General features: G+C 39.9%; 2 protein-coding genes and 1 pseudogene across 3 annotated transcripts; all 3 read right to left on the reverse strand.

Annotated features, from left to right (window-relative positions):
* Window positions 1–571: 571 nt before the first annotated feature.
* Window positions 572–6,105, reverse strand: LOC137127790 (bactericidal permeability-increasing protein-like; annotated as a pseudogene).
* A 5,002-nt stretch (window positions 6,106–11,107) lies between these two features.
* LOC137127785 (bactericidal permeability-increasing protein-like) lies at window positions 11,108–21,506 on the reverse strand. Of its 2 annotated transcripts, XM_067505190.1 has the most exons (18): window positions 18,811–21,506; window positions 17,886–18,008; window positions 16,570–16,640; window positions 15,292–15,399; window positions 15,092–15,206; window positions 14,885–15,016; window positions 14,639–14,794; window positions 14,451–14,514; window positions 14,173–14,233; window positions 14,000–14,091; window positions 13,737–13,913; window positions 13,601–13,660; window positions 13,353–13,520; window positions 13,194–13,261; window positions 13,049–13,091; window positions 12,907–12,970; window positions 12,327–12,403; window positions 11,108–12,214 (listed from the first exon to the last, which is right to left on the reverse strand). In XM_067505190.1, exons 1-18 carry the CDS (start codon window positions 18,852–18,854, stop codon window positions 12,173–12,175), a joined length of 1,665 nt encoding a protein of 554 aa, XP_067361291.1. In that variant the 5' UTR covers window positions 18,855–21,506; the 3' UTR covers window positions 11,108–12,172. The 2 variants fall into 2 exon arrangements, with proteins under 2 accessions (XP_067361291.1, XP_067361292.1); XM_067505191.1 differs by lacking the exon at window positions 17,886–18,008.
* Window positions 21,507–21,650: 144 nt separating this feature from the next.
* Window positions 21,651–27,183, reverse strand: LOC137127788 (bactericidal permeability-increasing protein-like). The gene is made up of 16 exons (XM_067505195.1): window positions 27,113–27,183; window positions 25,835–25,942; window positions 25,635–25,749; window positions 25,428–25,559; window positions 25,182–25,337; window positions 24,994–25,057; window positions 24,716–24,776; window positions 24,543–24,634; window positions 24,280–24,456; window positions 24,144–24,203; window positions 23,896–24,063; window positions 23,737–23,804; window positions 23,592–23,634; window positions 23,450–23,513; window positions 22,870–22,946; window positions 21,651–22,757 (listed from the first exon to the last, which is right to left on the reverse strand). The coding sequence occupies exons 1-16, from the start codon at window positions 27,180–27,182 to the stop codon at window positions 22,716–22,718; spliced, it is 1,497 nt and encodes a 498-aa protein (XP_067361296.1). The 5' UTR covers window position 27,183; the 3' UTR covers window positions 21,651–22,715.
* Between the last annotated feature and the right edge of the window lie 288 nt (window positions 27,184–27,471).

The raw sequence follows: 27,471 nt of genomic DNA on the forward strand, positions 1-27,471 counted from the left end.
GTTTCTAAGTCTAAACTATAATTAATAACTCTGCATATTATGGATAAACGTTGAAGTCCTGTACCTGTGTACTAAGGGGACTTGAACCTGTCACAAGGCAACACAGCTTAGCTCAAGTTTCCATTTTTATGCAGGAAAGTAAAAGATCTGCCAAGGACCTGTGTGGGAGAACTGATGGCAATATGAAAGTGATTTTCCCCAAAGAGGATGATGCTGTTCATACTTCAGAATCCAACACTGGACCTATTAATGCTGGAGACTATGTGCTCGTAAAGGTAGGGCTCAGTTCATGGAGGTGATGCAGCTACAAAGAGTCAGCATGTCTTTTCAAATAAAGCCTGACTGATATGGCCAATACCTTCAGTTAAGCTCCGTTGTATAATTTGTAGCTGGTGAGGCTCAGTAGGAAAAATGAAATGTCACATACCCAATTCAGGAGAAAGTTGCTAATATGGCTATTAGAAATTTGACCCATGATCATTACCTCGAGTATTGGGTGCATTTACGTATGTTTTTCAGCAGTTTCAAATTGAAATGTTTGTATTCTCATGCTCAAATAAAAATCCATTCCAGTAGTTCAGATGTTTTAATAGAATCATGTAAAAGGCTTTTAACTATAATATCATAGGACAAATGAAGATTACCATATGGAAAATCCATTTAACACTCATCAGTCAGTAGCTTTACAAATATCAAATTCTCCTTTGAGATATTTCTGTATCATTTCATTTATGTTTGAGGTTTTGTGTCTTTCAATATTGATATTTTCGTCTAACTCCCAGACTCTGAGAGGTCGAGCCCTGAGTCACAGCTCCCTGAGAGACACAGTGGCACACTGTAAGCCTCTGTCTAGGCATCAGGTTGATGAACATGTGGCGTCAGACACCAGCATGATTGAAACTTGCCATTGATAGACAGAGGTGACTTCACAGGAAATTGGCTTTTAGTTTGTAAAGACAGACTGCCACACTTCCTTCTTCTCATCGGACTTTTGAAGACAAACTGGACAATTGTGTTGAGCTATGAAAACTGCATTGATATTTAAACAGTCAGCACCAAACGTGTTTATGTTTGTATTAAACTGATACTGAAACCCTCTAGGATCATTTAATACACAGTACTGTGACAGATTGGTTTTTGTCTGAATGAGTGGTGTGTGATTGATGTCAAAGCATTTTTTTCCTTAACTGCAGTAAAAAAAAAACCCAAACACCCTTGATCAGCACAAGTGTAGATTTGCTGGGTGAGTTACACAGACAGAAACGTTGAGAAAGAACCCGCGTAAAGTCAGCATAAAGCTCTGTAATCGGCTTTGAAAGGAGCATGTTAGTTTGGAAGAGATGATTGTGGCGACAACAGTGAATCTCATTCTGCAAAACATCCTGTGTTATGACAGCACTGCACTGACACTGATGGGAAAAACTCACTGCCCCTCATTTGCATTTTCTATGTAGAAAAGCTGATCATTTAAGATGATGCATAAAAATACAAAAAGGGTAACAATTTAAAGCAAAATCAAGATGCAAACTATTTCTCAAGCTGGTAATTGTAGTAGTTGTATAATGGCTCTGTGTGCTCATTCGTGGCTCCATCCCCTGGTGCAAAAGTAAACCATGGGAATTTTCTGGATTAAATTTCAAGCCATGAACTGAACATCTGTCCCAATCAGCATGTAGTCCTAGGGGAGAAAAACAGTTAATGGTTATTAATAGCTTTTAGATCATGAATTAACCCTCATAAAGAAACTATAATAATCACTGCAGTAATATAGAAAATGCCATGTCTCTGACCTTTAGGACCTGAAGCTGGGTATTCACAAGTTTCATCTTCCCAAATGCAGGAAGTGGGTATCCCTTTGCAAGTTGAGCTATGAAGCAAAATTAACACATTTAGAGAAACAAAAATCGGATTTGATGTGCAGAAAAGTTACTACAACATGTAATCATAAAGCACAACCTACATAGTTAAAAGCCATCTGACTGTTTTAAGATATAACACAGATTGAAAAGAAACCAGCGTGATCCATTGAAAAGACCTAACCTGATTCTGGAAGCATTAAAAACACTAAATGTACAGTCGTATAGATGGATAATGTCACTAACCTAAGTACAGATAATAAGATTGTCCTTTATTTGACAGTTGAGAAATCAGCTCACTGCATGGCGACTGTAAACCCACTGGTTTTTGGCTATGACATTAAAAGGGCGAAGTCTGTTTTTGTGCTGCGGATCTTTGATTTGAAATTCAAATGAGGGTCTAAAAAATGACCCTAGAAGTTAACAAAACTTGGCTTTACTCTGTGTGCAGCAGCAAGTACATGGCCTGGCACCTATTTCATTTTGAGAAAACACTGAAAATACAGCAACTCACCATTCACTTTGGGTATCACTACCAGTTCGAGCACCGTTCGGAGGACCTTATCAAGGGATTTGACCTGTAGGTTAGAGTTAGATTGTTAGACTTGTACTGCTGGTGAATGACACTATGACTCATGTTAAAATGCAGCTCTCACCTGAAACGCCCCAACATAACTTGTCCCCAGGGTCAGATCCATTCTGTGCAAATGAGGCAAAATTAGACTGCAACGTTCATTACGAAGACCTTTTGGCCCCATTTTTTCCCTTCTGAGAACGAGTGTTGATTTTTTAGTAACTCACTTGTTAAGGCTGACAGCTCCAGCCAGCCTCATTTCAGTGACAAACATCTGGGTGCTGACACTGGTGCCCTGTAAACAAAGTTGTGAAAATTGAGTTTTTTTGTTTACTTATAATCTAAAGCACACTAATGCTTGTTATTGTTTCATCTGTGTAACCTACTAAGTTCAGGACAAAAAGAGGGGACAGTATGGCGGTGGGTTGGATGGCGTAGGCCGTCACTGTGCCAGTGGCCTGGATGGTTATGTTGTTGGGTTGAAAACTGATGATAGGAGTTTTCACCGTCTTCACCAGCAGTTTTATCATCAGGCCTGGGTAGAGCTTGGCAATCTGAAAATATACCATGACATATCTGACAAATCGCCACAGGAAATCATTCTGATTATGAAAACAGAGGTGTGTGTTTTCACCTGTGGGATGAAGATTCCAAACGATTTAGTGTTGAGTCTTATGGGAGAGCTTTGAGGGATCTGTTGTGACAGAGTGAGAGTTTTTAGACCATTGTGACCCCACGAAAAGTGAATAAGCCAGGAGCAGGAGACTCACTATATCATCTGTGATGTAGAGATTAAAGACTTCAGCTTTATCATAGACAAAGGCTGCAGAGTTGGCGGTGAAGGCAGAAAAAACCCATGTACAGCATGTTGTTGTTCTGGGACGGCAGGGAAAAGAGTGTGGGGGAGACTGGAGGCTCCTGGTGCTTCCCGATGTTGTAAAATTCACCCTACAGAGCGGAAGAAGAGACGATAAAGTAAGAAATCATCTGTGTCTTTATGCTTACTTTTTAGATTCTGAAATGTAATTCTTTACCTTTAAGTTCAAGTCTATAGAAGACGATGACACCGTGGGCGAGGACACCATTGAATATTCAATCTCTGCATACTTGTCCACCTGGGCTAAAACTGCAGTATGGTATAAAATCAGTTATATGTTCAGCACAATTATAACATCTTAATAATTTATGTGACAGGATTTTTTTTTACCATTGAGAGTTTTTAAGTGAGGGTTCAAATTAGATACTGCATTATTCACCAGAGGGCAGAGCTGCAACAATAAAGAACAGAGAAACTCTGTGTCATATCAAACAGTGATTTCTGAATGGAAAAGCAAATATTCTGCTCCCAAAACTGGACACTGACACCATCTGTATTTTCCATTTAATGCCACTTTTAAATTTTATGCCAGGAGCATCTGTTGTGAGTTTGGCCCCCAACTAGTTCAGATGTATATGACAGCGAGTTTAAGGCTGGTTTCCTCTCACCTTTTTTGCTACTTCATCACGCAATGCCTTATCAATGAAGCTTGTGAACAGATTGTACAGCCAACTGCAACAAACAGGAAATACAAGAAATAGGAGTGTTTGCAGTCTGTCCAGCATGACATTTAAAACTGGAAATTCCTATTCTGTCAGATAATTACAAACGTAGCAGGCAGAAAGCTTTGTTTTACCTGGCTCCACCGTGAAACTTGATGCTGACACTGCCGACACTGGCTGCACAGCCGACACTACTGACTGCAGGTCGGCCTGTCTCATCACTCCTGATGGCGATACTTGTAGTGATAGTGAGTCCGTTCACATTCAGGTCAAAAGAGCCGCTGTCCTTTCTGTTGATAGAGAGCAGTCACTGCTGCAGCAGAAATATCACAAAATGCACTCAACGGTACAGCTCAAAGAAGAAATCTTTGGCCACTCACATTATTACGAGGTACTTGACCCTCCAGTCCCCATGCAGACTGAAGAAAGCATTACTGATAGACAGTCTCACACCAGTACCTGGCACCAGATCCACTGCAGACTGTGGAAATCCCACATTTACTATCTGCAAACTAGAAGAATCAATATACCCGTTTACAAAGACACAAACTTATAGCACCTGAAATATTACAGTGACGGTGCTTTACTTTGACAGGCTGTACTGGACTTTTCCAATGGGAAACACACGCTCTGTCCCTGAAATATCCGGGATTTTGATGCTTTTGAGTTCCTGCTGGATTGAAGCCAACCCCAGTTGCCTGCCTAAAACAAGACTAAACTTGATGATAGAGCCCATGACATAACCTGTTTATCACCTAATAGAAGTAAAGTTTGCAGCGAGTGTTACCATATTCAAGGCCTTTCCGTGTTAGCTTGACATTTACTCCAGGGTTGGTGCCTAAGGTCACAGGGATCAGAGCAACCAGGACGAGCCAGCAGCACGGGTACATCTTGACTGTTTTGAGATAAAACATTTATGAACACTGCACCATAAACCAGTTGACTTTTCTGCTTTTGTGTGGTTGCTTTTGTTTGGGAAATGCTTTGGAGGCAAAACCTCAAAACATCTTTTAGAAGACTTTTGTTTTCTTGATCAGAAATGACAGATTTTCTATTCTTCAGTCAAATGTTACATACATGGTAAATGGTCTGCACTTATATAGCGCTTTTCTACCTATTGGCACTCAAAGCGCTTTACACTGCTTCTTATTTACCCATTCACACTCACAATCACACACACATTCATACACCGATGGGGGAGCTGCTATGCAGCTGGCCAACACTCATCAGGAGCAACTAAGTTGGGGTTCAGTGTCTTGATCGACATGTGACCGGAGGAGCCGTGGATTGAACCAAAACAACTGTGAGATTGGTGGACAACCGCTCTACCTTCCTGCGCCACAGTCGCAGGATCATATCCTAACATGTATGATGCATGCTTCCTGAATTATTCATATAGGAGCACCTTTCTCACCCATTTAGTTTTATCAGAGTTTAGTGTGAGTGACAGATTTAGGTTATGAATGAGTTTACAAACAGACAGTTGTTGAACAAGTTGTTGAACATCCCCTCAAAGACATATGTGGGTCAGACATGCACAAGAGACATAACAGTTTAATTGTGTTTCAGGACACAACAGAAGATGGGAAACTTAAAAAAAATAAAATAAAACAATGTAAAAGAGCTGTCTATTAAAGAAAATACATATTTAACTACCAGAAAACAAAAACACTCACCATCCCTGACTACACATACCAAGATCAGGACTAGCTTTGGCCCAAGTAGTCATATTTAGTCTAAATACACTTCAGGATACGAGCAACACTAAGTCATTTTGTTTCATTATTTATACATTATGAATCATTATATTATTATAATCTAAACTGTTTGCCAGAACAAAGCATTCAGTGAAAAGACTAAAGATTGTCAAATGCAAATCAATGCACCACTTTAGAACTGTTTACCCCTGCAGTCCACCTATGTTACAAACTTTTATTTTGGTTTTAAAAAGTCAAAGTTCATTCACACACATTTGGAAGGATTTATTTGGACTCATTATTCCAAACATCCTGAGAACAATCTCACAAAATAGTGAATAATATAGTGAGTATGAAACAGCTCTTACCTAAAGCAGCAGTTTTTTTTAGAACCAATCTTTCTCTCCCGATGTCCTCGTTTGACTGAAAACAATGCATTCTGAAAGAGAAAGTAAGGCTCATGACTTATAATTTGCTCATTCAATTAGCAACAAGAATCACACCCAGTATTGATATGCTGAATGTCGTGCTGCTCTGATGTGATATAATCTTTTAAAAATCTCAAGAACCAACAGTGTTGGAAGAATGACTTATCTGACTGCTGTTTCCACAGGGCTCTGTGTTAGGACCAATACTTTTCAATCTGTATATGTCACCTTTAGGCAAAATTATTATGAAACATTCCATAAACTTCCACTGCTATGCAGATGATACCCAGCTCTATTTATCTGTGAAACCAGAAGATACTAACCAATTAGTCAAACTTAAAGCATGTCTAAAAGACATAAAGACCTGGATGTCCTACAATTTCCTACTTCTAAATTCAGACAAAACTGAAATTATTCTCTTTGGGCCTAAAAAGATGAGAAATATGCTGTCTAACAACATAGCTACTTTAGATGACATAACTTTGGCCTCCAGTACTGCGGTGAGGAACCTTGGAGTTATTTTTGACCAGCATTTGGCGTTTACGTCACTTATAAGACAAATCCCTAGAACAGCATTCTTCCACCTACGGAACATTGCCAAAATTAGGAGCATCCTGTCTCAAAATGATGCAGAAAAACGAGTCCACGCATTTGTTACCTTTAGGTTGGACTACTGTAATTCCCTACTCTTGGGGTGTCCTAATAACTCAATAAAAAGCCTTCAGTTAATCCAAAATGCTGCAGCAAGAGTGCTGACTGGATTAGGGAAGAGAGATCATATTTCACCTTCACTAGCTTCTCTCCATTGGCTTCCCATAAAATCTAGAATAGAATTCAAAACCCTCCTCCTTACATACAAAGCTCTTAATGGTCAAGCTCCATCATATTTAAAAAATCTCATAGTTGTGTATCGCCCGATTAGACCACTTAGATCCCAGAATAAAGGTCTACTTATGGTTCCCAGAGTTTGCAAAAGTAGAATGGTAGGCAGAGCCTTTAGCTATCAAGCTCCTCTCCTGTGGAACCAGCTTCCAATCCAAATTCAGGGGGCAGACACCCTCTCTGACTGCAGACACCTTCCTTTTTGATAAAGCTTATAGTTAAAACTGCTCATACAACCTGAACTAGCTCCTACTTAAGATGCTATAGGTTTAGAGTGTTGGGGGACTCCCGCAAGTGCAATGAGCTCCCCTCCTCCTTTTCTCTATACATTTATTTGTCACCACTGTATGCTATTAATTTTGTGTCCTACCAACCTGTATAATGTTTTGTTGTTGCTTTTTGTTGCTCTTTTCTTTTCTCCCTTCACTTTCCACTCACCCCAACCGGTCAAGGCAGATGGCCGCCCACCCTGAGCCTGGTTCTGCTGGAGGTTTCTTCTGTTAAAGGGAGTTTTTTCAAAGGGGATTTGTTGGGTTGCCTCTACATACTTGTGTAGTCTGGACTTTATTATGTAAAGTGCCTTGAGATGACTTTGTTGTAAACTGGCGCTATATAAATAAAGTTGAATTGAATTGAATTGAATTGTTGGCAGCCAAAACCACTTCTGATAGCTGGAACTTTAAAAGCTTAACATAGTCTCAAACTATTTTTTGTCTTCGCAAGTATTGTGGTGTTTCTTTTTTCCTGCTTTCTAGTTCCTGGTATGAATTTCCAGTAAAGTATTGTAGAAAATACCAAACATTGTTCATTAAGATGTCAGTTTTGTTAGAAGGTTGTAACACGCCAGTGAAATTTAAAAGTATCAACTGTTTAATCTGATAGTGAAGCAAAATACAGCAAATGTTTTGCTTCTGCATCCACTGCTTGTGTGGTAGAATAAAATAATGCCAGAGTGTGTTTCATCCATCACAACACAACACAAATCACAAAGCAAAGTGAAAATGGGAAATAGAATTTTGCTTTTCTTTCTCCTCTTAACAGGAACAGAACACAGTTTGAGCGTCCCAGACATGAGAAGGTGGAATTATGATAAACTGCTCTTTCTTTCATTGTCATATTTTTCTGTGTTAGTAAAAATGAAAAAAAAAAAAACACAAATAGAAAAAGCTTTTATTCAAAAAACATTATCAAATAGTTTTATTTTCATGAATAAAAAGGTTAGCTATTAAGTTATTTAGAGAATTCTTGCTCTAGTGTGCAACCTCTGGCTCTGAATATTATTTTGGGTGAAGGTCTTACATTATCAATGAGTATAAAGACAAGACATCCATGCATTTGCTCATCTGAAGTGTTTCAGACATCCTTCTTCCCAGCACATATCTCATTCCAGGCTAGATGAGATATATAGTGTCTCTAGATTGTTGTGGTTTCTTCCCATGGGCATATCTGGAAAAATAGGTAGAAAAGCACTATATAAGTGCAGACCATTTACCATTTACCATTGCCAAAACAGCCTAACATGTCACCTGAAGGGAGCAGTTGACCCAGATGCTTTACATAATTGAAAGGTAATTTTGAAAGCTTAAAGGTGTGGTTCAACTGAACCACATAGCCTGAAACATATTATTTGCCACACACCCTCTGGTCCTTCTCTTTAAATTTGCAAATCATCATCCAGTCTGCCAGTCCATAGGAATGTTCTCCAATCTAACAACAAAGTGTCCAGAGCGTTCAGCAGTACACAAGTTCTTGCACAGCTATTTTCAATATCAACTAAATACTGGATACAGTATTTAGTACATACAGTGCAATGTGACCAATTGTCTCGTTTAGTTTGTACTGGGCTCACTATGGTGCATAGTGCACAGCTCTAATGGGTTTCTTGCATAGTGGACTATGGAAGAAACGGACTTAAGTTAGGGGCCCCACAGCAAAGACATCTGAGTCACAACTGTAGGTCAAAGGTAATGATCATCCATCCAGTTTAGTTTTAGACCTCCTGCCTGGCAGCTCCAACCTCAGCATCCTTTTACCAATATATTCATAGTCTCTCCTCTGAACATGTCCAAACCACCTCAATCTGGCCTCTCTGACTCTATCTCCGAAACATCTAAATGGGTCCTCATTCCTGATCCTGTCCATCCTCGTCACTCCCAAAGAGAACCTCAACATCTTAAGCTCTGCTACCTCCAGCTCTGCCTCCTTTCTTTTTTTCAGTGCCACTGTCTCTAAGCCAAGCAACATCTCTGGTCTCACCACCGTCTTGAACACCTTTCCTTTTATTCTTGCTGATACTGTTTTATCACACAACACACCTGACACTTTTCTCCACCCGTTCCAACCTGCTTGCACTCACCTCTTCACCTCTTTTTCACACTCTCTTGTCCATCACCATAGCAAACAAGAAGGAGCTCAGAGCTGATCCTTGATGCAGACCCACCTCCACCTTGAACTCCTCTGTCACACCTATAGCACACCTCACCAAGGTCTTACAGCTCTCATAAATGTCCTGCACCACTCTAACATACTTCTCTGCCACTCCAGACTTTTTCATACAACACCACAGCTCCTCTCTCTGCACCCTGTCATACGCTTTCTCTAAATCTACAAAGACACAATGCCACTCCCTGTGACCTTCTCTTTACTACTTCATCCACCCATGGTAGAACAACTTGAACCCTGCTCCTTAGCTTCTAGCCTTGCTACCTTTCCACCTAGTCTCCTGGACACACAATATATCCACCTTCATTCTCTGCATCATGTCAATCAACTCTCTAGCATTCACTGTCATAGTCCCAACATTCCCAACAAGTCCCTACTGTCAGTCCTACATTCTTAGCTTTCCTCTTCTCTCTCTGCCTACGAACACACCTTCCTCCTCTCCTTCTTTGACTTCAACCAACAGTAGTCCAATTTCCACCGGTACCCTGTAGGTCAACAGCAGCGGTGGCGGTCGTTGTTAACCCCGGCCCTGACCGATCAGGTACGGAAGTCATTGTCATGATTCGCAATTTAATTTAGCATGTGTTTTACGTCGGATGTCCTTCCTGACACAACCCTCTGCACTTATGCAGACTTGGGACTGGCACAAGAAGACACTGGCTTGTCCCCCCTTGCTGTTGCATTACTTTCTTTTACTGCTATTGTCGCTTATCTCATTTCTCCAAACTGCTACTGCTTCCATTACAATTTAGTTTCTTACCTGTTCATGCATGTGGAGCCAAACATCATTATAGTCACAATTTAGACCAAAGCTGTAAAAGCTGTGTCACAGGTTATTTTCTAGCCTTGTCCATGCCATGTACTCTTTAAATTAATAATAAAAGTAACAGGGATATAGCTTTGTATCACTCAATATTTATTTATATATAATATTAGATGTGTTGCTGTGGCGACCCATGAAAGGGAACAGCTGAAAAGGAAAAGAAGATGGGCAGAGGGCATAACACTAGTTGGTAATTTTTCCAGAATATGTGCTTTTAACATTTATTGAAGGTGGAAGAAAGTTAATCATCAGCTTATAAACTTTACACTCTCTTAGGGGAAGGGAAGACTTCATTGTTTCTAAGTCTAAACTATAATTAATAACTCTGCATATTATGGATAAACGTTGAAGTCCTGTACCTGTGTACTAAGGGGACTTGAACCTGTCACAAGGCAACACAGCTTAGCTCAAGTTTCCATTTTTATGCAGGAAAGTAAAAGATCTGCCAAGGACCTGTGTGGGAGAACTGATGGCAATATGAAAGTGATTTTCCCCAAAGAGGATGATGCTGTTCATACTTCAGAATCCAACACTGGACCTATTAATGCTGGAGACTATGTGCTCGTAAAGGTAGGGCTCAGTTCATGGAGGTGATGCAGCTACAAAGAGTCAGCATGTCTTTTCAAATAAAGCCTGACTGATATGGCCAATACCTTCAGTTAAGCTCCGTTGTATAATTTGTAGCTGGTGAGGCTCAGTAGGAAAAATGAAATGTCACATACCCAATTCAGGAGAAAGTTGCTAATATGGCTATTAGAAATTTGACCCATGATCATTACCTCGAGTATTGGGTGCATTTACGTATGTTTTTCAGCAGTTTCAAATTGAAATGTTTGTATTCTCATGCTCAAATAAAAATCCATTCCAGTAGTTCAGATGTTTTAATAGAATCATGTAAAAGGCTTTTAACTATAATATCATAGGACAAATGAAGATTACCATATGGAAAATCCATTTAACACTCATCAGTCAGTAGCTTTACAAATATCAAATTCTCCTTTGAGATATTTCTGTATCATTTCATTTATGTTTGAGGTTTTGTGTCTTTCAATATTGATATTTTCGTCTAACTCCCAGACTCTGAGAGGTCGAGCCCTGAGTCACAGCTCCCTGAGAGACACAGTGGCACACTGTAAGCCTCTGTCTAGGCATCAGGTTGATGAACATGTGGCGTCAGACACCAGCATGATTGAAACTTGCCATTGATAGACAGAGGTGACTTCTCAGGAAATTGGCTTTTAGTTTGTAAAGACAGACTGCCACACTTCGTTCTTCTCATCGGATTTTTGAAGACAAACTGGACAATTGTGTTGAGCTATGAAAACTGCATTGATATTTAAACAGTCAGCACCAAACGTGTTTATGTTTGTATTAAACTGATACTGAAACCCTCTAGGATCATTTAATACACAGTACTGTGACAGATTGGTTTTTGTCTGAATGAGTGGTGTGTGATTGATGTCAAAGCATTTTTTTCCTTAACTGCAGTAAAAAAAAAACCCAAACACCCTTGATCAGCACAAGTGTAGATTTGCTGGGTGAGTTACACAGACAGAAACGTTGAGAAAGAACCCGCGTAAAGTCAGCATAAAGCTCTGTAATCGGCTTTGAAAGGAGCATGTTAGTTTGGAAGAGATGATTGTGGCGACAACAGTGAATCTCATTCTGCAAAACATCCTGTGTTATGACAGCACTGCACTGACACTGATGGGAAAAACTCACTGCCCCTCATTTGCATTTTCTATGTAGAAAAGCTGATCATTTAAGATGATGCATAAAAATACAAAAAGGGTAACAATTTAAAGCAAAATCAAGATGCAAACTATTTCTCAAGCTGGTAATTGTAGTAGTTGTATAATGGCTCTGTGTGCTCATTCGTGGCTCCATCCCCTGGTGCAAAAGTAAACCATGGGAATTTTCTGGATTAAATTTCAAGCCATGAACTGAACATCTGTCCCAATCAGCATGTAGTCCTAGGGGAGAAAAACAGTTAATGGTTATTAATAGCTTTTAGATCATGAATTAACCCTCATAAAGAAACTATAATAATCACTGCAGTAATATAGAAAATGCCATGTCTCTGACCTTTAGGACCTGAAGCTGGGTATTCACAAGTTTCATCTTCCCAAATGCAGGAAGTGGGTATCCCTTTGCAAGTTGAGCTATGAAGCAAAATTAACACATTTAGAGAAACAAAAATCGGATTTGATGTGCAGAAAAGTTACTACAACATGTAATCATAAAGCACAACCTACATAGTTAAAAGCCATCTGACTGTTTTAAGATATAACACAGATTCAAAAGAAACCAGCGTGATCCATTGAAAAGACCTAACCTGATTCTGGAAGCATTAAAAACACTAAATGTACAGTCGTATAGATGGATAATGTCACTAACCTAAGTACAGATAATAAGATTGTCCTTTATTTGACAGTTGAGAAATCAGCTCACTGCATGGCGACTGTAAACCCACTGGTTTTTGGCTATGACATTAAAAGGGCGAAGTCTGTTTTTGTGCTGCGGATCTTTGATTTGAAATTCAAATGAGGGTCTAAAAAATGACCCTAGAAGTTAACAAAACTTGGCTTTACTCTGTGTGCAGCAGCAAGTACATGGCCTGGCACCTATTTCATTTTGAGAAAACACTGAAAATACAGCAACTCACCATTCACTTTGGGTATCACTACCAGTTCGAGCACCGTTCGGAGGACCTTATCAAGGGATTTGACCTGTAGGTTAGAGTTAGATTGTTAGACTTGTACTGCTGGTGAATGACACTATGACTCATGTTAAAATGCAGCTCTCACCTGAAACGCCCCAACATAACTTGTCCCCAGGGTCAGATCCATTCTGTGCAAATGAGGCAAAATTAGACTGCAACGTTCATTACGAAGACCTTTTGGCCCCATTTTTTCCCTTCTGAGAACGAGTGTTGATTTTTTAGTAACTCACTTGTTAAGGCTGACAGCTCCAGCCAGCCTCATTTCAGTGACAAACATCTGGGTGCTGACACTGGTGCCCTGTAAACAAAGTTGTGAAAATTGAGTTTTTTTGTTTACTTATAATCTAAAGCACACTAATGCTTGTTATTGTTTCATCTGTGTAACCTACTAAGTTCAGGACAAAAAGAGGGGACAGTATGGCGGTGGGTTGGATGGCGTAGGCCGTCACTGTGCCAGTGGCCTGGATGGTTATGTTGTTGGGTTGAAAACTGATGATAGGAGTTTTCACCGTCTTCACCAGCAGTTTTATCATCAGGCCTGGGTAGAGCTTGGCAATCTGAAAATATACCATGACATATCTGACAAATCGCCACAGGAAATCATTCTGATTATGAAAACAGAGGTGTGTGTTTTCACCTGTGGGATGAAGATTCCAAACGATTTAGTGTTGAGTCTTATGGGAGAACTTTGAGGGATCTGTTGTGACAGAGTGAGAGTTTTTAGACCATTGTGACCCCACGAAAAGTGAATAAGCCAGGAGCAGGAGACTCACTATATCATCTGTGATGTAGAGATTAAAGACTTCAGCTTTATCATAGACAAAGGCTGCAGAGTTGGCGGTGAAGGCAGACAAACCCATGTACAGCATGTTGTTGTTCTGGGACGGCAGGGAAAAGAGTGTGGGGGAGACTGGAGGCTCCTGGTGCTTCCCGATGTTGTAAAATTCACCCTACAGAGCGGAAGAAGAGACGATAAAGTAAGAAATCATCTGTGTCTTTATGCTTACTTTTTAGATTCTGAAATGTAATTCTTTACCTTTAAGTTCAAGTCTATAGAAGACGATGACACCGTGGGCGAGGACACCATTGAATATTCAATCTCTGCATACTTGTCCACCTGGGCTAAAACTGCAGTATGGTATAAAATCAGTTATATGTTCAGCACAATTATAACATCTTAATAATTTATGTGACAGGATTTTTTTTTACCATTGAGAGTTTTTAAGTGAGGGTTCAAATTAGATACTGCATTATTCACCAGAGGGCAGAGCTGCAACAATAAAGAACGGAGAAACTCTGTGTCATATCAAACAGTGATTTCTGAATGGAAAAGCAAATATTCTGCTCCCAAAACTGGACACTGACACCATCTGTATTTTCCATTTAATGCCACTTTTAAATTTTATGCCAGGAGCATCTGTTGTGAGTTTGGCCCCCAACTAGTTCAGATGTATATGACAGCGAGTTTAAGGCTGGTTTCCTCTCACCTTTTTTGCTACTTCATCACGCAATGCCTTATCAATGAAGCTTGTGAACAGATTGTACAGCCAACTGCAACAAACAGGAAATACAAGAAATAGGAGTGTTTGCAGTCTGTCCAGCATGACATTTAAAACTGGAAATTCCTATTCTGTCAGATAATTACAAACGTAGCAGGCAGAAAGCTTTGTTTTACCTGGCTCCACCGTGAAACTTGATGCTGACACTGCCGACACTGGCTGCACAGCCGACACTACTGACTGCAGGTCGGCCTGTCTCATCACTCCTGATGGCGATACTTGTAGTGATAGTGAGTCCGTTCACATTCAGGTCAAAAGAGCCGCTGTCCTTTCTGTTGATAGAGAGCAGTCACTGCTGCAGCAGAAATATCACAAAATGCACTCAACGGTACAGCTCAAAGAAGAAATCTTTGGCCACTCACATTATTACGAGGTACTTGACCCTCCAGTCCCCATGCAGACTGAAGAAAGCATTACTGATAGACAGTCTCACACCAGTACCTGGCACCAGATCCACTGCAGACTGTGGAAATCCCACATTTACTATCTGCAAACTAGAAGAATCAATATACCCGTTTACAAAGACACAAACTTATAGCACCTGAAATATTACAGTGACGGTGCTTTACTTTGACAGGCTGTACTGGACTTTTCCAATGGGAAACACACGCTCTGTCCCTGAAATATCCGGGATTTTGATGCTTTTGAGTTCCTGCTGGATTGAAGCCAACCCCAGTTGCCTGCCTAAAACAAGACTAAACTTGATGATAGAGCCCATGACATAACCTGTTTATCACCTAATAGAAGTAAAGTTTGCAGCGAGTGTTACCATATTCAAGGCCTTTCCGTGTTAGCTTGACATTTACTCCAGGGTTGGTGCCTAAGGTCACAGGGATCAGAGCAACCAGGACGAGCCAGCAGCACGGGTACATCTTGACTGTTTTGAGATAAAACATTTATGAACACTGCACCATAAACCAGTTGACTTTTCTGCTTTTGTGTGGTTGCTTTTGTTTGGGAAATGCTTTGGAGGCAAAACCTCAAAACATCTTTTAGAAGACTTTTGTTTTCTTGATCAGAAATGACAGATTTTCTATTCTTCAGTCAAATGTTACATACATGGTAAATGGTCTGCACTTATATAGCGCTTTTCTACCTATTGGCACTCAAAGCGCTTTACACTGCTTCTTATTTACCCATTCACACTCACAATCACACACACATTCATACACCGATGGGGGAGCTGCTATGCAGCTGGCCAACACTCATCAGGAGCAACTAAGTTGGGGTTCAGTGTCTTGATCGACATGTGACCGGAGGAGCCGTGGATTGAACCAAAACAACTGTGAGATTGGTGGACAACCGCTCTACCTTCCTGCGCCACAGTCGCAGGATCATATCCTAACATGTATGATGCATGCTTCCTGAATTATTCATATAGGAGCACCTTTCTCACCCATTTAGTTTTATCAGAGTTTAGTGTGAGTGACAGATTTAGGTTATGAATGAGTTTACAAACAGACAGTTGTTGAACAAGTTGTTGAACATCCCCTCAAAGACATATGTGGGTCAGACATGCACAAGAGACATAACAGTTTAATTGTGTTTCAGGACACAACAGAAGATGGGAAACTTAAAAAAAATAAAATAAAACAATGTAAAAGAGCTGTCTATTAAAGAAAATACATATTTAACTACCAGAAAACAAAAACACTCACCATCCCTGACTACACATACCAAGATCAGGACTAGCTTTGGCCCAAGTAGTCATATTTAGTCTAAATACACTTCAGGATACGAGCAACACTAAGTCATTTTGTTTCATTATTTATACATTATGAATCATTATATTATTATAATCTAAACTGTTTGCCAGAACAAAGCATTCAGTGAAAAGACTAAAGATTGTCAAATGCAAATCAATGCACCACTTTAGAACTGTTTACCCCTGCAGTCCACCTATGTTACAAACTTTTATTTTGGTTTTAAAAAGTCAAAGTTCATTCACACACATTTGGAAGGATTTATTTGGACTCATTATTCCAAACATCCTGAGAACAATCTCACAAAATAGTGAATAATATAGTGAGTATGAAACAGCTCTTACCTAAAGCAGCAGTTTTTTTTAGAACCAATCTTTCTCTCCCGATGTCCTCGTTTGACTGAAAACAATGCATTCTGAAAGAGAAAGTAAGGCTCATGACTTATAATTTGCTCATTCAATTAGCAACAAGAATCACACCCAGTATTGATATGCTGAATGTCGTGCTGCTCTGATGTGATATAATCTTTTAAAAATCTCAAGAACCAACAGTGTTGGAAGAATGACTTATCTGACTGCTGTTTCCACAGGGCTCTGTGTTAGGACCAATACTTTTCAATCTGTATATGTCACCTTTAGGCAAAATTATTATGAAACATTCCATAAACTTCCACTGCTATGCAGATGATACCCAGCTCTATTTATCTGTGAAACCAGAAGATACTAACCAATTAGTCAAACTTAAAGCATGTCTAAAAGACATAAAGACCTGGATGTCCTACAATTTCCTACTTCTAAATTCAGACAAAACTGAAATTATTCTCTTTGGGCCTAAAAAGATGAGAAATATGCTGTCTAACAACATAGCTACTTTAGATGACATAACTTTGGCCTCCAGTACTGCGGTGAGGAACCTTGGAGTTATTTTTGACCAGCATTTGGCGTTTACGTCACTTATAAGACAAATCCCTAGAACAGCATTCTTCCACCTACGGAACATTGCCAAAATTAGGAGCATCCTGTCTCAAAATGATGCAGAAAAACGAGTCCACGCATTTGTTACCTTTAGGTTGGACTACTGTAATTCCCTACTCTTGGGGTGTCCTAATAACTCAATAAAAAGCCTTCAGTTAATCCAAAATGCTGCAGCAAGAGTGCTGACTGGATTAGGGAAGAGAGATCATATTTCACCTTCACTAGCTTCTCTCCATTTGCTTCCCATAAAATCTAGAATAGAATTCAAAACCCTCCTCCTTACATACAAAGCTCTTAATGGTCAAGCTCCATCATATTTAAAAAATCTCATAGTTGTGTATCGCCCGATTAGACCACTTAGATCCCAGAATAAAGGTCTACTTATGGTTCCCAGAGTTTGCAAAAGTAGAATGGTAGGCAGAGCCTTTAGCTATCAAGCTCCTCTCCTGTGGAACCAGCTTCCAATCCAAATTCAGGGGGCAGACACCCTCTCTGACTGCAGACACCTTCCTTTTTGATAAAGCTTATAGTTAAAACTGCTCATACAACCTGAACTAGCTCCTACTTAAGATGCTATAGGTTTAGAGTGTTGGGGGACTCCCGCAAGTGCAATGAGCTCCCCTCCTCCTTTTCTCTATACATTTATTTGTCACCACTGTATGCTATTAATTTTGTGTCCTACCAACCTGTATAATGTTTTGTTGTTGCTTTTTGTTGCTCTTTTCTTTTCTCCCTTCACTTTCCACTCACCCCAACCGGTCAAGGCAGATGGCCGCCCACCCTGAGCCTGGTTCTGCTGGAGGTTTCTTCTGTTAAAGGGAGTTTTTTCAAAGGGGATTTGTTGGGTTGCCTCTACATACTTGTGTAGTCTGGACTTTATTATGTAAAGTGCCTTGAGATGACTTTGTTGTAAACTGGCGCTATATAAATAAAGTTGAATTGAATTGAATTGAATTGTTGGCAGCCAAAACCACTTCTGATAGCTGGAACTTTAAAAGCTTAACATAGTCTCAAACTATTTTTTGTCTTCGCAAGTATTGTGGTGTTTCTTTTTTCCTGCTTTCTAGTTCCTGGTATGAATTTCCAGTAAAGTATTGTAGAAAATACCAAACATTGTTCATTAAGATGTCAGTTTTGTTAGAAGGTTGTAACACGCCAGTGAAATTTAAAAGTATCAACTGTTTAATCTGATAGTGAAGCAAAATACAGCAAATGTTTTGCTTCTGCATCCACTGCTTGTGTGGTAGAATAAAATAATGCCAGAGTGTGTTTCATCCATCACAACACAACACAAATCACAAAGCAAAGTGAAAATGGGAAATAGAATTTTGCTTTTCTTTCTCCTCTTAACAGGAACAGAACACAGTTTGAGCGTCCCAGACATGAGAAGGTGGAATTATAATAAACTGCTCTTTCTTTCATTGTCATATTTTTCTGTGTTAGTAAAAATGAAAAAAAAAAAAACACAAATAGAAAAAGCTTTTATTCAAAAAACATTATCAAATAGTTTTATTTTCATGAATAAAAAGGTTAGCTATTAAGTTATTTAGAGAATTCTTGCTCTAGTGTGCAACCTCTGGCTCTGAATATTATTTTGGGTGAAGGTCTTACATTATCAATGAGTATAAAGACAAGACATCCATCCATCCATGCATTTGCTCATCTGAAGTGTTTCAGACATCCTTCTTCCCAGCACATATCTCATTCCAGGCTAGATGAGATATATAGTGTCTCTAGATTGTTGTGGTTTCTTCCCATGGGCATATCTGGAAAAATAGGTAGAAAAGCACTATATAAGTGCAGACCATTTACCATTTACCATTGCCAAAACAGCCTAACATGTCACCTGAAGGGAGCAGTTGACCCAGATGCTTTACATAATTGAAAGGTAATTTTGAAAGCTTAAAGGTGTGGTTCAACTGAACCACATAGCCTGAAACATATTATTTGCCACACACCCTCTGGTCCTTCTCTTTAAATTTGCAAATCATCATCCAGTCTGCCAGTCCATAGGAATGTTCTCCAATCTAACAACAAAGTGTCCAGAGCGTTCAGCAGTACACAAGTTCTTGCACAGCTATTTTCAATATCAACTAAATACTGGATACAGTATTTAGTACATACAGTGCAATGTGACCAATTGTCTCGTTTAGTTTGTACTGGGCTCACTATGGTGCATAGTGCACAGCTCTAATGGGTTTCTTGCATAGTGGACTATGGAAGAAACGGACTTAAGTTAGGGGCCCCACAGCAAAGACATCTGAGTCACAACTGTAGGTCAAAGATAATGATCATCCATCCAGTTTAGTTTTAGACCTCCTGCCTGGCAGCTCCAACCTCAGCATCCTTTTACCAATATATTCATAGTCTCTCCTCTGAACATGTCCAAACCACCTCAATCTGGCCTCTCTGACTCTATCTCCGAAACATCTAAATGGGTCCTCATTCCTGATCCTGTCCATCCTCGTCACTCCCAAAGAGAACCTCAACATCTTAAGCTCTGCTACCTCCAGCTCTGCCTCCTTTCTTTTTTTCAGTGCCACTGTCTCTAAGCCAAGCAACATCTCTGGTCTCACCACCGTCTTGAACACCTTTCCTTTTATTCTTGCTGATACTGTTTTATCACACAACACACCTGACACTTTTCTCCACCCGTTCCAACCTGCTTGCACTCACCTCTTCACCTCTTTTTCACACTCTCTTGTCCATCACCATAGCAAACAAGAAGGAGCTCAGAGCTGATCCTTGATGCAGACCCACCTCCACCTTGAACTCCTCTGTCACACCTATAGCACACCTCACCAAGGTCTTACAGCTCTCATAAATGTCCTGCACCACTCTAACATACTTCTCTGCCACTCCAGACTTTTTCATACAACACCACAGCTCCTCTCTCTGCACCCTGTCATACGCTTTCTCTAAATCTACAAAGACACAATGCCACTCCCTGTGACCTTCTCTTTACTACTTCATCCACCCATGGTAGAACAACTTGAACCCTGCTCCTTAGCTTCTAGCCTTGCTACCTTTCCACCTAGTCTCCTGGACACACAATATATCCACCTTCATTCTCTGCATCATGTCAATCAACTCTCTAGCATTCACTGTCATAGTCCCAACATTCCCAACAAGTCCCTACTGTCAGTCCTACATTCTTAGCTTTCCTCTTCTCTCTCTGCCTACGAACACACCTTCCTCCTCTCCTTCTTTGACTTCAACCAACAGTAGTCCAATTTCCACCGGTACCCTGTAGGTCAACAGCAGCGGTGGCGGTCGTTGTTAACCCCGGCCCTGACCGATCAGGTACGGAAGTCATTGTCATGATTCGCAATTTAATTTAGCATGTGTTTTACGTCGGATGTCCTTCCTGACACAACCCTCTGCACTTATGCAGACTTGGGACTGGCACAAGAAGACACTGGCTTGTCCCCCCTTGCTGTTGCATTACTTTCTTTTACTGCTATTGTCGCTTATCTCATTTCTCCAAACTGCTACTGCTTCCATTACAATTTAGTTTCTTACCTGTTCATGCATGTGGAGCCAAACATCATTATAGTCACAATTTAGACCAAAGCTGTAAAAGCTGTGTCACAGGTTATTTTCTAGCCTTGTCCATGCCATGTACTCTTTAAATTAATAATAAAAGTAACAGGGATATAGCTTTGTATCACTCAATATTTATTTATATATAATATTAGATGTGTTGCTGTGGCGACCCATGAAAGGGAACAGCTGAAAAGGAAAAGAAGATGGGCAGAGGGCATAACACTAGTTGGTAATTTTTCCAGAATATGTGCTTTTAACATTTATTGAAGGTGGAAGAAAGTTAATCATCAGCTTATAAACTTTACACTCTCTTAGGGGAAGGGAAGACTTCATTGTTTCTAAGTCTAAACTATAATTAATAACTCTGCATATTATGGATAAACGTTGAAGTCCTGTACCTGTGTACTAAGGGGACTTGAACCTGTCACAAGGCAACACAGCTTAGCTCAAGTTTCCATTTTTATGCAGGAAAGTAAAAGATCTGCCAAGGACCTGTGTGGGAGAACTGATGGCAATATGAAAGTGATTTTCCCCAAAGAGGATGATGCTGTTCATACTTCAGAATCCAACACTGGACCTATTAATGCTGGAGACTATGTGCTCGTAAAGGTAGGGCTCAGTTCATGGAGGTGATGCAGCTACAAAGAGTCAGCATGTCTTTTCAAATAAAGCCTGACTGATATGGCCAATACCTTCAGTTAAGCTCCGTTGTATAATTTGTAGCTGGTGAGGCTCAGTAGGAAAAATGAAATGTCACATACCCAATTCAGGAGAAAGTTGCTAATATGGCTATTAGAAATTTGACCCATGATCATTACCTCGAGTATTGGGTGCATTTACGTATGTTTTTCAGCAGTTTCAAATTGAAATGTTTGTATTCTCATGCTCAAATAAAAATCCATTCCAGTAGTTCAGATGTTTTAATAGAATCATGTAAAAGGCTTTTAACTATAATATCATAGGACAAATGAAGATTACCATATGGAAAATCCATTTAACACTCATCAGTCAGTAGCTTTACAAATATCAAATTCTCCTTTGAGATATTTCTGTATCATTTCATTTATGTTTGAGGTTTTGTGTCTTTCAATATTGATATTTTCGTCTAACTCCCAGACTCTGAGAGGTCGAGCCCTGAGTCACAGCTCCCTGAGAGACACAGTGGCACACTGTAAGCCTCTGTCTAGGCATCAGGTTGATGAACATGTGGCGTCAGACACCAGCATGATTGAAACTTGCCATTGATAGACAGAGGTGACTTCTCAGGAAATTGGCTTTTAGTTTGTAAAGACAGACTGCCACACTTCGTTCTTCTCATCGGATTTTTGAAGACAAACTGGACAATTGTGTTGAGCTATGAAAACTGCATTGATATTTAAACAGTCAGCACCAAACGTGTTTATGTTTGTATTAAACTGATACTGAAACCCTCTAGGATCATTTAATACACAGTACTGTGACAGATTGGTTTTTGTCTGAATGAGTGGTGTGTGATTGATGTCAAAGCATTTTTTTCCTTAACTGCAGTAAAAAAAAAACCCAAACACCCTTGATCAGCACAAGTGTAGATTTGCTGGGTGAGTTACACAGACAGAAACGTTGAGAAAGAACCCGCGTAAAGTCAGCATAAAGCTCTGTAATCGGCTTTGAAAGGAGCATGTTAGTTTGGAAGAGATGATTGTGGCGACAACAGTGAATCTCATTCTGCAAAACATCCTGTGTTATGACAGCACTGCACTGACACTGATGGGAAAAACTCACTGCCCCTCATTTGCATTTTCTATGTAGAAAAGCTGATCATTTAAGATGATGCATAAAAATACAAAAAGGGTAACAATTTAAAGCAAAATCAAGATGCAAACTATTTCTCAAGCTGGTAATTGTAGTAGTTGTATAATGGCTCTGTGTGCTCATTCGTGGCTCCATCCCCTGGTGCAAAAGTAAACCATGGGAATTTTCTGGATTAAATTTCAAGCCATGAACTGAACATCTGTCCCAATCAGCATGTAGTCCTAGGGGAGAAAAACAGTTAATGGTTATTAATAGCTTTTAGATCATGAATTAACCCTCATAAAGAAACTATAATAATCACTGCAGTAATATAGAAAATGCCATGTCTCTGACCTTTAGGACCTGAAGCTGGGTATTCACAAGTTTCATCTTCCCAAATGCAGGAAGTGGGTATCCCTTTGCAAGTTGAGCTATGAAGCAAAATTAACACATTTAGAGAAACAAAAATCGGATTTGATGTGCAGAAAAGTTACTACAACATGTAATCATAAAGCACAACCTACATAGTTAAAAGCCATCTGACTGTTTTAAGATATAACACAGATTCAAAAGAAACCAGCGTGATCCATTGAAAAGACCTAACCTGATTCTGGAAGCATTAAAAACACTAAATGTACAGTCGTATAGATGGATAATGTCACTAACCTAAGTACAGATAATAAGATTGTCCTTTATTTGACAGTTGAGAAATCAGCTCACTGCATGGCGACTGTAAACCCACTGGTTTTTGGCTATGACATTAAAAGGGCGAAGTCTGTTTTTGTGCTGCGGATCTTTGATTTGAAATTCAAATGAGGGTCTAAAAAATGACCCTAGAAGTTAACAAAACTTGGCTTTACTCTGTGTGCAGCAGCAAGTACATGGCCTGGCACCTATTTCATTTTGAGAAAACACTGAAAATACAGCAACTCACCATTCACTTTGGGTATCACTACCAGTTCGAGCACCGTTCGGAGGACCTTATCAAGGGATTTGACCTGTAGGTTAGAGTTAGATTGTTAGACTTGTACTGCTGGTGAATGACACTATGACTCATGTTAAAATGCAGCTCTCACCTGAAACGCCCCAACATAACTTGTCCCCAGGGTCAGATCCATTCTGTGCAAATGAGGCAAAATTAGACTGCAACGTTCATTACGAAGACCTTTTGGCCCCATTTTTTCCCTTCTGAGAACGAGTGTTGATTTTTTAGTAACTCACTTGTTAAGGCTGACAGCTCCAGCCAGCCTCATTTCAGTGACAAACATCTGGGTGCTGACACTGGTGCCCTGTAAACAAAGTTGTGAAAATTGAGTTTTTTTGTTTACTTATAATCTAAAGCACACTAATGCTTGTTATTGTTTCATCTGTGTAACCTACTAAGTTCAGGACAAAAAGAGGGGACAGTATGGCGGTGGGTTGGATGGCGTAGGCCGTCACTGTGCCAGTGGCCTGGATGGTTATGTTGTTGGGTTGAAAACTGATGATAGGAGTTTTCACCGTCTTCACCAGCAGTTTTATCATCAGGCCTGGGTAGAGCTTGGCAATCTGAAAATATACCATGACATATCTGACAAATCGCCACAGGAAATCATTCTGATTATGAAAACAGAGGTGTGTGTTTTCACCTGTGGGATGAAGATTCCAAACGATTTAGTGTTGAGTCTTATGGGAGAGCTTTGAGGGATCTGTTGTGACAGAGTGAGAGTTTTTAGACCATTGTGACCCCACGAAAAGTGAATAAGCCAGGAGCAGGAGACTCACTATATCATCTGTGATGTAGAGATTAAAGACTTCAGCTTTATCATAGACAAAGGCTGCAGAGTTGGCGGTGAAGGCAGACAAACCCATGTACAGCATGTTGTTGTTCTGGGACGGCAGGGAAAAGAGTGTGGGGGAGACTGGAGGCTCCTGGTGCTTCCCGATGTTGTAAAATTCACCCTACAGAGCGGAAGAAGAGACGATAAAGTAAGAAATCATCTGTGTCTTTATGCTTACTTTTTAGATTCTGAAATGTAATTCTTTACCTTTAAGTTCAAGTCTATAGAAGACGATGACACCGTGGGCGAGGACACCATTGAATATTCAATCTCTGCATACTTGTCCACCTGGGCTAAAACTGCAGTATGGTATAAAATCAGTTATATGTTCAGCACAATTATAACATCTTAATAATTTATGTGACAGGATTTTTTTTTACCATTGAGAGTTTTTAAGTGAGGGTTCAAATTAGATACTGCATTATTCACCAGAGGGCAGAGCTGCAACAATAAAGAACGGAGAAACTCTGTGTCATATCAAACAGTGATTTCTGAATGGAAAAGCAAATATTCTGCTCCCAAAACTGGACACTGACACCATCTGTATTTTCCATTTAATGCCACTTTTAAATTTTATGCCAGGAGCATCTGTTGTGAGTTTGGCCCCCAACTAGTTCAGATGTATATGACAGCGAGTTTAAGGCTGGTTTCCTCTCACCTTTTTTGCTACTTCATCACGCAATGCCTTATCAATGAAGCTTGTGAACAGATTGTACAGCCAACTGCAACAAACAGGAAATACAAGAAATAGGAGTGTTTGCAGTCTGTCCAGCATGACATTTAAAACTGGAAATTCCTATTCTGTCAGATAATTACAAACGTAGCAGGCAGAAAGCTTTGTTTTACCTGGCTCCACCGTGAAACTTGATGCTGACACTGCCGACACTGGCTGCACAGCCGACACTACTGACTGCAGGTCGGCCTGTCTCATCACTCCTGATGGCGATACTTGTAGTGATAGTGAGTCCGTTCACATTCAGGTCAAAAGAGCCGCTGTCCTTTCTGTTGATAGAGAGCAGTCACTGCTGCAGCAGAAATATCACAAAATGCACTCAACGGTACAGCTCAAAGAAGAAATCTTTGGCCACTCACATTATTACGAGGTACTTGACCCTCCAGTCCCCATGCAGACTGAAGAAAGCATTACTGATAGACAGTCTCACACCAGTACCTGGCACCAGATCCACTGCAGACTGTGGAAATCCCACATTTACTATCTGCAAACTAGAAGAATCAATATACCCGTTTACAAAGACACAAACTTATAGCACCTGAAATATTACAGTGACGGTGCTTTACTTTGACAGGCTGTACTGGACTTTTCCAATGGGAAACACACGCTCTGTCCCTGAAATATCCGGGATTTTGATGCTTTTGAGTTCCTGCTGGATTGAAGCCAACCCCAGTTGCCTGCCTAAAACAAGACTAAACTTGATGATAGAGCCCATGACATAACCTGTTTATCACCTAATAGAAGTAAAGTTTGCAGCGAGTGTTACCATATTCAAGGCCTTTCCGTGTTAGCTTGACATTTACTCCAGGGTTGGTGCCTAAGGTCACAGGGATCAGAGCAACCAGGACGAGCCAGCAGCACGGGTACATCTTGACTGTTTTGAGATAAAACATTTATGAACACTGCACCATAAACCAGTTGACTTTTCTGCTTTTGTGTGGTTGCTTTTGTTTGGGAAATGCTTTGGAGGCAAAACCTCAAAACATCTTTTAGAAGACTTTTGTTTTCTTGATCAGAAATGACAGATTTTCTATTCTTCAGTCAAATGTTACATACATGGTAAATGGTCTGCACTTATATAGCGCTTTTCTACCTATTGGCACTCAAAGCGCTTTACACTGCTTCTTATTTACCCATTCACACTCACAATCACACACACATTCATACACCGATGGGGGAGCTGCTATGCAGCTGGCCAACACTCATCAGGAGCAACTAAGTTGGGGTTCAGTGTCTTGATCGACATGTGACCGGAGGAGCCGTGGATTGAACCAAAACAACTGTGAGATTGGTGGACAACCGCTCTACCTTCCTGCGCCACAGTCGCAGGATCATATCCTAACATGTATGATGCATGCTTCCTGAATTATTCATATAGGAGCACCTTTCTCACCCATTTAGTTTTATCAGAGTTTAGTGTGAGTGACAGATTTAGGTTATGAATGAGTTTACAAACAGACAGTTGTTGAACAAGTTGTTGAACATCCCCTCAAAGACATATGTGGGTCAGACATGCACAAGAGACATAACAGTTTAATTGTGTTTCAGGACACAACAGAAGATGGGAAACTTAAAAAAAATAAAATAAAACAATGTAAAAGAGCTGTCTATTAAAGAAAATACATATTTAACTACCAGAAAACAAAAACACTCACCATCCCTGACTACACATACCAAGATCAGGACTAGCTTTGGCCCAAGTAGTCATATTTAGTCTAAATACACTTCAGGATACGAGCAACACTAAGTCATTTTGTTTCATTATTTATACATTATGAATCATTATATTATTATAATCTAAACTGTTTGCCAGAACAAAGCATTCAGTGAAAAGACTAAAGATTGTCAAATGCAAATCAATGCACCACTTTAGAACTGTTTACCCCTGCAGTCCACCTATGTTACAAACTTTTATTTCGGTTTTAAAAAGTCAAAGTTCATTCACACACATTTGGAAGGATTTATTTGGACTCATTATTCCAAACATCCTGAGAACAATCTCACAAAATAGTGAATAATATAGTGAGTATGAAACAGCTCTTACCTAAAGCAGCAGTTTTTTTTAGAACCAATCTTTCTCTCCCGATGTCCTCGTTTGACTGAAAACAATGCATTCTGAAAGAGAAAGTAAGGCTCATGACTTATAATTTGCTCATTCAATTAGCAACAAGAATCACACCCAGTATTGATATGCTGAATGTCGTGCTGCTCTGATGTGATATAATCTTTTAAAAATCTCAAGAACCAACAGTGTTGGAAGAATGACTTATCTGACTGCTGTTTCCACAGGGCTCTGTGTTAGGACCAATACTTTTCAATCTGTATATGTCACCTTTAGGCAAAATTATTATGAAACATTCCATAAACTTCCACTGCTATGCAGATGATACCCAGCTCTATTTA

Source organism: Channa argus, chromosome 5, assembly GCF_033026475.1.
Source record: "Channa argus isolate prfri chromosome 5, Channa argus male v1.0, whole genome shotgun sequence".
In the NCBI taxonomy this organism is placed as follows: Eukaryota; Metazoa; Chordata; class Actinopteri; order Anabantiformes; family Channidae; genus Channa; species Channa argus.

Bases quoted from the DNA above. Each gene is read 5' to 3' on its own strand.
- LOC137127785 (XM_067505190.1), bottom strand. From the start codon at position 18,854: ATGCATGGATGGATGGATGTCTTGTCTTTATACTCATTGATAAT. The intron at 13,521-13,600 runs GTGAAAACACAC...GTATATTTTCAG, and splicing joins TTGGAATCTTCATCCCACAG to ATTGCCAAGCTCTACCCAGG. The intron at 13,092-13,193 runs GTGAGTTACTAA...TCATTTGCACAG, and splicing joins GGAGCTGTCAGCCTTAACAA to AATGGATCTGACCCTGGGGA.
- LOC137127788 (XM_067505195.1), bottom strand. From the start codon at position 27,182: ATGCATTGTTTTCAGTCAAACGAGGACATCGGGAGAGAAAGATTGGTT. The intron at 25,338-25,427 runs GTGAGTGGCCAA...CTCTATCAACAG, and splicing joins GTCAAGTACCTCGTAATAAT to AAAGGACAGCGGCTCTTTTG. The intron at 23,635-23,736 runs GTGAGTTACTAA...TCATTTGCACAG, and splicing joins GGAGCTGTCAGCCTTAACAA to AATGGATCTGACCCTGGGGA.